The sequence below is a fragment of the Exophiala bonariae genome, assembly GCF_035927105.1.
Source record: "Exophiala bonariae strain CCFEE 5792 chromosome Unknown scaffold_28, whole genome shotgun sequence".
Taxonomy (NCBI): domain Eukaryota; kingdom Fungi; phylum Ascomycota; class Eurotiomycetes; order Chaetothyriales; family Herpotrichiellaceae; genus Exophiala; species Exophiala bonariae.
Genome location: NW_027042503.1, coordinates 393501 through 404169, shown reverse-complemented (window position 1 = coordinate 404169; position 10669 = coordinate 393501). Strand labels below are relative to the sequence as shown.

The window sequence follows — 10669 nt, the reverse complement described above, 5'->3', positions numbered from 1 at the left end:
GATAGCGAGCATGTACAGAGCTGGACAAGAAATGTAGACAGGATCGGAGGATGGACCGCGGAGCAGACTTGGGGATTTGAGGAGATTGAAGGGGCAAGATACTATACGAATCGGATTGTGGTTGAGAATGGTGGTCAAGTTCAGCTGGGCAGGCTAGTGTATAATTACATGGGTAAAGAGTAAAGGGAGGCAGACGATGATTGTGATGGGAACATATGACTCTTGAATATGAAATGCGGCGGCTGTTTGCAGTTCTTTCCGAGCTAGCATTGATTCTCGAGAAAATATGTGAATCCGATTGCTCTATTACCATTACCCCCACAAGACACAACGCTATTGAGACTCAGTCAAGCTGGCACGGAGGACCTGCTAGTCCCATGAATTCCACACAAGGCTGAGACCGAAAGGGGCGACAAAGAAAAGGAAAGGGATTCAGCCACGGGGATTTGTCGTCGAATAAAGCAATTTTTGCCCAACGCGTGGTAGGACCGACAAACATGTGTGACTGGCGTTCACTGCGCTCGGTTGTGATGACAAGCACAATCAGTTGCTAGGTGTCATGGACGGGATATTTCGCTTAGCCGAATTCCGGCAAACTGGTGAATTCAGTACGCATAGATGGTGGAGATGATGATAGTAGTATTGGTACATACTCGTAGTGATGGCCAGGTATCCTATATGTTTGTACACCACGACACTGCCTCCCCTCAATGCGAGCGCTTTTATGAACTTGAATCTTTCCGTTTTCCCTGTTTATGCTTCCACGATTTGTAGTAGGCGGGGTTTTCGCTCCATCCACCCGTGCTCGCCGCCCAAGTATAATTCAGTGTAAGGTAACCCTACACGACCTGCGTAGCAACGGTACCGACCGGCCGTTCCACGAACTCCAATACGCCATCAATGACACTCTTCCTCAGCGGCTCGGAGCTGACTTGCGCACCAGCAAGATAATTCAGAGCCAACAGCCTCCCTACGCGTTCATCCGCAACCTCACCCATATGAACCCTCGTGCCAGTATTGTCCTCACTGTACACGCCCATCGTGCCGCGAGCATCCCTGGAAAGTAGCAGGACCTCACCTTTTGGCAGCTTCCTGCGCGCGGTACCACCAAACACGGATTTGAACTCATTGAGGGCCTGGCCAAAACTTTCGTCCTGGAACGACAGATCCTGGCGATCAGAGGCGAAATGCGCGCTGCGCGCCGTGACGCCCCTGACGAACCCGTCCCTCAGATGCATGAAGTCCGTGGCGCGGGTAGGCACGATGCGGAAGGCGGTGCGCAGGTTTCCGTCGCGGATGATGGCGTTCCAGAGGTCTTCGCCCTCGTCTTTGTCAAGGAGTTTCTCGCGCAGGGTTTTCTTCTCCCCGGGCACAAGAGTGGTCGCCACGTCGGCGGCTGCGACGCTGTGGACGAGTCGTTCCTGTAGAGCCGCGATGTCGCTGACTGCGATGTATAGACCCACCACGTAAACTTGGATGCTGAGGATCGAGACTGTGCGGACGCCGAGCCCGACGAGCTGGTATTCAACGGAGGATTGTTGGCCGTTGTTGGGTTCGTTTGCAGCGGCAGGGCTAGATGCTGGTGCGGTGCTGGGGAGGTGGATGGTTTTGGGGAATGTGGGGATGGTCGAGGTGCCTGTCGGAACCTGCTCGACGTCGTCAGGCTTCGCGAGAGGGTCTACAAGGCCACCACCGATCGAGGGCGGAGCATCGAGCTTAACGACATCCGTTTTCTCCTCTTCTTGCAGGTCCAGCAGTCGCCTCCTCTCCGCCTTTCTCGGATCCGGGTACAGCACGATTGTGCCGAAGATGGCGGCGGCGCAGGCGACAATGCCATACGCCGACCAGCGCATTCTCTTCACGCTCCGAGCTCGCTCTGCTTTGGCGACCTGTGACGGCGTGAGAAGTTCTTGCTTGTGGTGTCGGCGCAGGAGCTCTGCAGAGCCGTAGCCCGAGATGGGCGGTGCTTGAGTGGGCGATGCATTTCTGCGGGTGCTGGAGAGAAGACGTTGCTGGACAGATGAGCAGCGGCAGACTCCTCTCTGAGCCAGGAGGGTCCGAAGAGGTGAGATGCTCTGGGGATTAGGCATCTTTTCAAGCTTGTGGTTTCGAAGGAGGGAGCATTGATCGTGTGAGAAGGTGCTATTTATTTGCAACTTTCGTCATGCTCAAGAATCTCTGAGGGTCTGCTGAGGGTCGCCTCATTCGGTTTAGATCACAGCGAGGGTAATGATCTAACCCAATACGGCTAGTAAGTCATCCTCTCCCTTTAACGGCAAGAGTTTACAGGTGCTGTCGTCGGTATTTTGCACATTGCTTTCCATGAGGCTGTTGATGCTGTAAAATGAATTAAAACACGATCTTGAGATCGGAAATATCTATGTAGCATGGAGGTAAGTCACCTGCTAATCTATCATGTCGTTCACTGCATTATCCACGTTGCCGATCATTACTCTCAAGCACAATCCAGTAGTCCACCACATCAGCTTTCGTTGGGTTGTGAGTGATCACCGATTCTCGGGCTTCTCATCCATCCACGCCGTTCCTACCCTGTCGTAGCTGAAGAAAATGCAGAATCCTGTTGTCGTTGGCCACTCGATGCTCCGTTCGGCTGGGCACCATTCGCGCCATCAACTTTGTCGGTCTCCTTTGTATCTTCCGTGTCGAAGCCAGCATTGTCCATAATCCTGTCAACGTGCCTCGTCAATTGTGGCATCCGTTCCTTAAGTACCTGCGCAAACACCTCGCTGAAATCCTTGAATGCCTTTTGCTTCCCATTAATCACCGCATTCCCTCGCTGTACATTCTCCACGAAATCTCTGGTGAAGATGTCCGGATTGCGTCCGTCGTCCACGTAGTCCACAATCTCAGGGGCGATTAGTACACTATGGATTGGATTGTTCGGCGAGACGGTTGTCGATGTCATGTTTTGCAGGTCGTTGAGTGACTGTGCGAGTTCCGTCATCTTGTCCACTAGTAGATCTGCCGTGTCAGGCACATAGCCATGTGTTTGAGACTGAATGTCGTACAGATTCTGGATGACATCCTTGATTCCAGCTTGCACTCCTGTTGTGTCAGTAATCGGAGCCATTGTACGAGGTACTGGGCGGAATTGCGATCCAGGAAGTGTCTTCACAGTCGCAGGTGCTTGGTTTGAAGAACGGCCGCCTGATTCACCTGGATATCCAAAGCCTTGCGGGGAATCCAATCTGGTCTCGGGCGAGCAAATTCTTGTGGACAGCTTACTTGGACCAACGCCAATCTTCGATAGGTCATCAGTTGCAGTAGGCTGGTTGCTGGAAACACTCTCCAAAGGCGTTTCTGGTCCAAGACCGGGTCCAAAATTTGGGGTAGTCGTAGTAGCCGAGATAAGTGATGGGAGTGGTAGTGGTGATTCCTGACTCTGAGCGGATGAAGGACTGAACAAAGTCAGAGGCTTGGGCGGGTTTTGGTTGGAATGTGGTTCAGCAGAAGCAGCAGCTCCTTTCTTTCCACGCCTCAAAGTCACAAATGGTTCAGATGCCGTATTCTTCGTGCTGTAAAATCGCAGAGTGATATAAGCCGAAGATGGTCGTGCTGGAGTGGCCAAGTGTAGTGGTTTCTGGCCAGTTGTGAGTGCAGCGGCATCAGCAGAAGTTTGGGTGGTGGGAGCTGTTCTGGTGCCCAGAGAACCCCTTCGGGCTCCTCTGATTCCCCTGCTGCTGCGACCGCCACGATTCGAGCCTCTGGAACCCGAAGTGGAACCCCGCGGCGCCTGAGGCACCTGAGGCCCGGGGGTTTGCCAGCTAAGATTGGTGCCCTGGCCGCTTGGTGGCGTGAAGAAACTTGGGGGACCATTGGCGATCGGTGGGCGGGATGACGCCTGGCCTGCCCCGCGTCCCCGGACTTTGGTCCCTCTTTTGGGCGGCATGATGAAAACAGGTCGACTTTCTTCTGCAGTGTCAAGAATTGATGATTGCGGATGATGGGATGAGAGAAATTTGTTGAGGGATTTTATTTCAGAAAGAAGTTTAACAGCAAGAGAGATCTGGTCAATGGTTGTTGTCACGCGAGGAAAGTGAAAGTCGGTCGCGGGCTGCCTGCAGTGAAGTTGCCTCGCATTCACTCTTCACTTCGCGAGCAAGAATTCAACTATAACCTCACTTCCCAGTCATGACAAGAGCGAATGGAAAGAAAGACAAGAATCAGTTCAAACAGACCCAAAGATACTGTAGTACAACTGTCTCGCCGGTGCCTTGTTCCTTGACTGAAATCCAGAGGCCAAAACATCGGATGGTCTACCTTGGAATCTACATCTATTTGTGCATACCTCATAAACTTATATTTCTTTCGTCCTTACCGTGGCCGTTGTCTTGACCGGCTCGTCTATCGATGTCTCGACCATTTCCAGGCCAGACAGACTTGGGTATCGCTTACTAAACGCCGCCTCCCAGTCTTCATCGGCCCTCACCTCTACCTCATCTCTCGTGGCTCCGTTATCAATAATCGCATGTTGCAGAACTTTGGGCTTAGGCGGCGCTGCTGGCCGTTGTGATCGTATCTCTGCTCTCGATATATCGACCGATGATGCTGGTGCTGAAGATGTCGAGATGTGCTGTGCAGGGGTACTGGCCATCGGTTGAAATGTCTGCGCGCGCTCGCCAACTCGCTGTTTTGGTTCAGGGGATTCGGTAAATCTTCCGTATCCAGTAGCTGTCTTCTGTGCAGGTCGCTCGTTCTCACTAAGGAGCGATTGCAATCGATTCTGAATCGAAGATGCCCTGGATGAGACACCACCACCACCACCGCCGACAGAGCCGCCTCCCCTAGCCGCCAATCGTTGTCTGTACTCCGCTGCGGCATTTGCGACTCTTCTCTCCTCTGCTTCAAGCTTTCGCTTCTCTAACTCTCGTTTCATTTCTGGGGACAGCTCTTCCGTCTCATCCCATCCAGGTCGATCATCGCTCAAGTCTGTTGCTTCTGAACCAGCAATCGGAGTCAAAACATTAATCGGATCTCGAGATGGAGATTCGCTTCTATCTCGGTGATGATGGTGATGATGATGATGGTGGTGGCTCCCATTATTCGAATCGGTACTCTCGAATTTCTTGAAGGCATCGCCAAATTTCCCAGCCAATAACTTGGTACCAGCCGCAAGACCAATAGATGGAAGACTAGCTCGTTTCATATGTCTGGAACCACTACTAAGGCGTTTGTGGTGCTGCTTCCGCTCCTTCTCCTCCTCTTCCTTGGCTTTCAGGTACTCTATGTCGGAAGAAATATTGGTTGCTGATTCCGACGGAGTCAAAGGTGCCAGGTCTGGTTCCGCGCTCGTGAAAGTCGCCTCATAGTCAAGTCCTCTGATTTCACGATCTTTGATATGGGTCGGTCCCGCGCCGATATTAACGCTTGCGGGTCGCTGCCTGAGGTTTAATGATCTCGATCGACTTACGCCAGAGTCGAGACCTCGTAGCGATGGACGACCTCCCTCAAGTGATGGTCTTGATGAAGTGGGTGATCTTGACTCCTCCTCACTAGCCTTTTGGGAATTTCGCGCATCCTCCTTGAGCAAGCTAGCAAGGCGAGAACCAGTTTTGCTAGTCTCTGGCGCCCGCGTCTGACTCGAGGGTCTGTTCAGACTTGAAGATCTCGGTGGTTGATCACTGGGTGGAAAGCGATGTATCGGTCGGTCGGAAATGGGGAGTAATCCTGTAGTTTGAGGTGAAGCGGAGGTCATGGTGCCTGTGGATACCATTGAAGGCTTCGGGGTAATGGCAGGGGCGCTAGCTCGAACAAGTGGTTCCCTTTGCTCTAGTGATTTCTTGTGCTGCAGAACTGCTTGAGATTTGACGGCAGGTAGAGGTTTGTCCAGAGCCGGTTTGGGTTTGACAGGACTGGGTGGTCTACCGAAAGCCTCGTCTGCCAAAGCATTGGTGACTCGTTGCGCTATCGACGACTCGACTGGTTCGCGTGGCTTCTCTGCCGTTGACTCGAAGGCGAATTTCTTGCCTTTGTCAGTCAACAAGGCAAAATGATCAAGAGAGGGGAATTTATGAGAAAGTTCGTCTTCCACAACTGGCTTACTCCCGTCAAGAGCGGCAAAGGGATCAGTGCTTTCGACCATACGAAGGGGAGAAGGACTTGGCTTGGCGGAACCATGATGGGAGACGGGTTGAGTTGGTCGACCTCTGCGCATAGGCTCAATTTGCGGAACAGACGGAGGAGCTTCTTGCTTCGGAGGAGATAAAGTGGCACCCGTTCGTGACTGAGAACTCGAGGGTTGAGGAAGGATTTGGTCTTTCCGACCCTCCGACTGACTTCGTCGACTGTATATATCTTTGAGGTGAAGCTCACGGCCATCTAACTGACTTGACTTCTGGAGAACCTGATAGATGTTGGGTCTGTCGGAAGGTTTCTCTCGGAGCATCGAGGCAATCATCAACTTTAACTGGTCGGAGAAACGTGGATATGCAGGAAACTTGAACCTGGCATTCAGGATGGCCATTTGACCAACATCCTCGAAAGGAGTGGTATAGTAGCATAGTTTGTAAAGAAAGACACCCAGTGCCCATATGTCGGCCTTCTCATCAATCGGTTGCTTCCTGTATACGTCTATCATTTCGGGACTTCGATATTGGAGCGTGGTATGTCGATTGATGTCGTCCTCAATCAGACGCCCTTCAGCAGCCGTGGTGGCAGCGGGTCGTGCAGGAGCTGTGGAACCGAAATCGCACAATTTATACATCTTTGCAGATCCGCTGCTGGCTATTAGAACATTCTCGACTTTCAAATCTCGGTGCATGAGTGGAGGTTTGAGGTAGTGCATGCAGGCCACTCCCTCTGCGACGTCGGTAAAGATCTTGAGGATTTCAGGCTCGGTCAAGCGGTTCTGCAAGCGAGTGTTCATGAAGTCGATCAGACCTCCTCCCTGACAGAATTCCATAAGCAGGAAAACTTCATAACCACCGCCTTTTAATTGCGAGGCGTGGGAATCGATGTACTTGACAATGTACTTTTGGCCCCGCAGTCGCTTCATGGTTTCGACCTCGGTGCGCATATTGGCCAGGTGGTCCTTATCTGGGACGGCCACTCTTTTGAGGACGGCCTTGGTGTTTCCGTCGACTGGTCGTGGTAAAGTGACCACATAGACATGGGCAAACCCACCCTCGGACAGATATCGATCAATCACCACCCTGTGGTCTCCGACCTGGACCTTTGTCCCAGGCATGAAAGTGCCTGCGGGGGCAGCATGAGTCGGTATAGATGGAGGAGCCGAGGTCGCAAAAGGACCTTTTGCTCCGATCTGAGAGGCATAGACAGCCATGGTATGGGTAACAAGAGCGAGGACGGGGGAAAAGGTGAGGAGGAAGAGGAATCGGCCGCCGCAGGAGAAGCTGGAGGACTGTGGCTGCTGGCGGGATTTATCTGTCTATCATAGTCGGGCATAGAACAAGGAAGACACCTCGCAGGTGTTGGAAGGGTATACCCAGGCAGTCGGGAAAAGGACAGAGAGGAGAGGCTGAAGGAAAGCCCGAGGCAGCCGTGAAAAGAAGTGGTTAGGTTCAAGTTGTATACCGTGACCTTGAAGGTGCAGTGGTGGTAGTGGGTAGACGCAGATGACAGTGGTGGCAGTATTCAGCCTACCTATCCGTTCTGGGCGTGGAACTGGACTGCAACCGAGTGAGGCACCTACCACATGCCCATTGCCCACTAATCGGTACCACTTCACCTGAAGCTATGACTTGGCCCAGAACTTTACCTATTATTGGGAATTGGTTTAGAGTTTCTTTAGCTGCGAGACCGAACTAGACCTCGAATCTAGGTGTTGGTAATAGCGCAAGGTACCTAAAGGGATGCCTAGGGATAAACCATTGGTGCCTGGAGGCCTGAGCAACCTTTAACTGGGCACTTGGGGGTCCAAAAGAAGGCATGCTCCGGAAATGACGTCGCCAATCTCTGCAGATTGTCTCCCATGCAGTGCCTTCGAGAAAAAATTCACCGGTCAATTTTCTGTTCGACCGCTTCACCGTTCACCCGTTACTGAGAAATCACGAACTCGGCCCTCAACCATTATTCGCAACTAGAATCAACCGAAGTAATCTCAGCAAAACAACTGATCTCAATTCACACAACATTTTTGACTACATCCACAATGTCCAAAAAGAGAAAGCACGACCAGGTCGAGCCTGACGCTGTCCCCGCGCAAGACGATGGCCCAGAACCAGATCAGTCTACACCAGCGAAGAAGTCGAAATCCAAGGGACAGAGCCGACAGGAAAAATCCGAGCGGAGGGCCAAGAAAAAGAAGTTGGACACAAAAGAAAAGAGAAGCAGCAAAAAGGAGCGTGCCAACGTGGCGGTGACCGAGGAAGGAGAGGAGCAAGAAGAAGAAGGCGGCGCTGCAGAGGTTTCCTCCAAGAAAAAGAAGAAGACCAAGTCGACGGCCGAAGAGCAAAACGGGGATGCGGAGGCAGATTCGAAGCCTTCCAAGGACAAAAAAGAGAAGGTGAAGAAGACGAAAAAATCCACAGATGAGCCCGAGGAAAAGACCGAAGGCACATCTTCATCATCGCGCTTCATCGTCTTCGTCGGCAACCTGCCCTTCACCGCCACGGCAGCACAGGTGCAGGACCACTTCGTCAAGCTGGCGCCCAGCTCGGTACGGCTCTCGACGGACAAAACGACCGGGAAAGGCAAAGGGTTCGCATTCGTCGAATTCGACGGCTACGACAAGATGAAGACGTGTCTGAAACTGTACCACCATTCGATCTTCGATCCGGAGGCCAAGGGGAAAGACAAGACGAATGTGAACCAGGACGCAGATGGAGCAGGAGCAGGAGGGTTCGATGCGAAGAAGAAGGCCGGAAGACGCATCAACGTCGAGTTGACGGCCGGCGGTGGCGGGAAGCAGAGCAAACAGCGCAAGGACAAGATCCGGTCCAAGAATATCAAGTTGGATGAGGAGCGCGAGAGGACGAGGGTCAAGGAGCGCGCGGAACTGGATGAGGCGGCGAGGAAGAAAAGATCCCAGCCCCAAACTGGTGCTAATGCCGCCCAGGTCGACAATGGGTCGATACATCCGAGTCGTTTGGCTCAAATGAAGCATTGAACTGAGCGCGGATAGGTGTCTTGATCAGATTGGGATAGGTCGCTCGGGTCAGGTCGAGTCAGGTTATATACGATCCAAAATCAAATCAGGTCTAGATGTGTGTGCCAGTTTGTGTTGAGAATTTCTCCCATCCCGCTGTTCAGTCCGATGTCCTATATAAAACGCCCCGGCCCTTCCTCAACTAGATTGCGTAATTGAATTACTTGTGATACGATAGAGATGCCCCTGGTGGTGTCCCTACTTCCAGAACGATCCCTTTGCTCTTGTAATCCATTCATAACGCGGATTTGATGGGCAGAGAGTCAAAAACCAGGAAACCCAGAAAATGAGGAGAGCAAAGCGCATCGAAGCTTGCAAAGTCTATGTCCACCATCTTGCGAATGCGATCTGTGATTGTTCCTTTGCCATGTCCATGTCCATGTTCTCAGCACCAGACTGGCCAATCCAAAAATAGATTATCGGCCACCTCAAGTTTTGATCTTGCATTTCCTCAGAAAATCATCCGATTTGAATGACACTCAACCGCAGTCGTTCTCTGCGCCCTTCCTCAGAGGATGGTGCACCGGGACTTCTTCTTAGTTGCGGTCGGTCGGGGATTGAGCACGGCTCTGATGGGGAAAAGTTAGTGGTCTGTTGCCATGCGCCAGAGACAGGGACAGGGATAAGTGTTTATCTCACCTAATCGCCTCGTCAAACACACTCTTCAGATTCCGCTGTGTCAATGCCGAGCATTCTAGGTATTTCACCGCTCGGATTTCCTTGGCGACTGATAAAGCTTGCTCGTAGGAGACAGGCTCCATCTTCTTGGCCCTCAAGTTGTCTGCGGTTCCTTTATCTTCTCGTAAATCCAATTTGGTTCCGACGAGAATGATGGGCACATTGGGTGCATGATGCTCGATTTCCGGATACCACTGAAGACCAAATATTAGCTTGAACGCTACCCTCTCATGAAGATTATGGTCCACTCACTTTTGCCTTGACGTTGTCAAAACTGGGAGGAGAGACGATGGAGAAACATATCAGGAAGACATCGGTTTGAGGGTATGAAAGTGGTCGCAATCGATCGTAATCTTCCTGACCAGCGGTATCCCACAGGCCGAGTGAGACAGGTTTCCCATCGACCATGACACTAGCTGAGTAGTTGTCGAAGACGGTGGGGATATATTCGCCAGGAAAGGCGTTTGTAGTATAGGATATCAGCAGACATGTCTTGCCGACAGCACCATCACCAGTGACCACACATTTTATGGATTGAGTTCCCTGCGCCATCTCGATTATGGCGAATGTGATGAAAATCGATTGATTTCAAATCGACAAATTAAGGATCGATGAGTTGATATGGGAACTCAAAGGGTCTAGGGCAAGTATATTATCGCAGCTTCAAGCTGGGCAGAGGAGTATCAACAAGGCGGACCGTGACCGTGACCGTGACCAGCAGGTACTGTATGCGCGTTCTGCTGGTGTGCGAAGGTGATGGGAGCCCGCAGGGCAAAGAGCGTGCAGTGCAGATGCAGGATGCAAGATGGTGCAGCTGGAGATGGAGATGGAGATGGGAAAACTAGTTAGGCACGCACTGGAACG

At 52.0% G+C, this 10669-nt stretch overlaps 5 protein-coding genes across 5 annotated transcripts; 1 reads left to right on the top strand and 4 right to left on the bottom strand.

Annotated features, from left to right (window-relative positions):
• Positions 1 to 839: 839 nt before the first annotated feature.
• LTR84_007273 (uncharacterized protein) lies at positions 840 to 2090 on the bottom strand (the record flags this gene model as incomplete). Its single annotated transcript, XM_064850826.1, has 1 exon — positions 840 to 2090. One exon carries the CDS (start codon positions 2088 to 2090, stop codon positions 840 to 842), a length of 1251 nt encoding a protein of 416 aa, XP_064702492.1.
• Positions 2091 to 2545: 455 nt separating this feature from the next.
• Positions 2546 to 3910, bottom strand: LTR84_007272 (uncharacterized protein; the record flags this gene model as incomplete). The annotated part of the gene is made up of 1 exon (XM_064850825.1): positions 2546 to 3910. One exon carries the CDS (start codon positions 3908 to 3910, stop codon positions 2546 to 2548), a length of 1365 nt encoding a protein of 454 aa, XP_064702491.1.
• Positions 3911 to 4318: 408 nt separating this feature from the next.
• LTR84_007271 (uncharacterized protein) lies at positions 4319 to 7303 on the bottom strand (the record flags this gene model as incomplete). The annotated part of the gene is made up of 1 exon (XM_064850824.1): positions 4319 to 7303. One exon carries the CDS (start codon positions 7301 to 7303, stop codon positions 4319 to 4321), a length of 2985 nt encoding a protein of 994 aa, XP_064702490.1.
• Positions 7304 to 8131: 828 nt separating this feature from the next.
• Positions 8132 to 9088, top strand: LTR84_007270 (uncharacterized protein; the record flags this gene model as incomplete). Its single annotated transcript, XM_064850823.1, has 1 exon — positions 8132 to 9088. One exon carries the CDS (start codon positions 8132 to 8134, stop codon positions 9086 to 9088), a length of 957 nt encoding a protein of 318 aa, XP_064702489.1.
• A 547-nt stretch (positions 9089 to 9635) lies between these two features.
• RAC1A (Rho- protein rac1A) lies at positions 9636 to 10357 on the bottom strand (the record flags this gene model as incomplete). The annotated part of the gene is made up of 3 exons (XM_064850822.1): positions 9636 to 9696; positions 9767 to 9999; positions 10058 to 10357. 3 exons carry the CDS (start codon positions 10355 to 10357, stop codon positions 9636 to 9638), a joined length of 594 nt encoding a protein of 197 aa, XP_064702488.1.
• Positions 10358 to 10669: the final 312 nt, after the last annotated feature.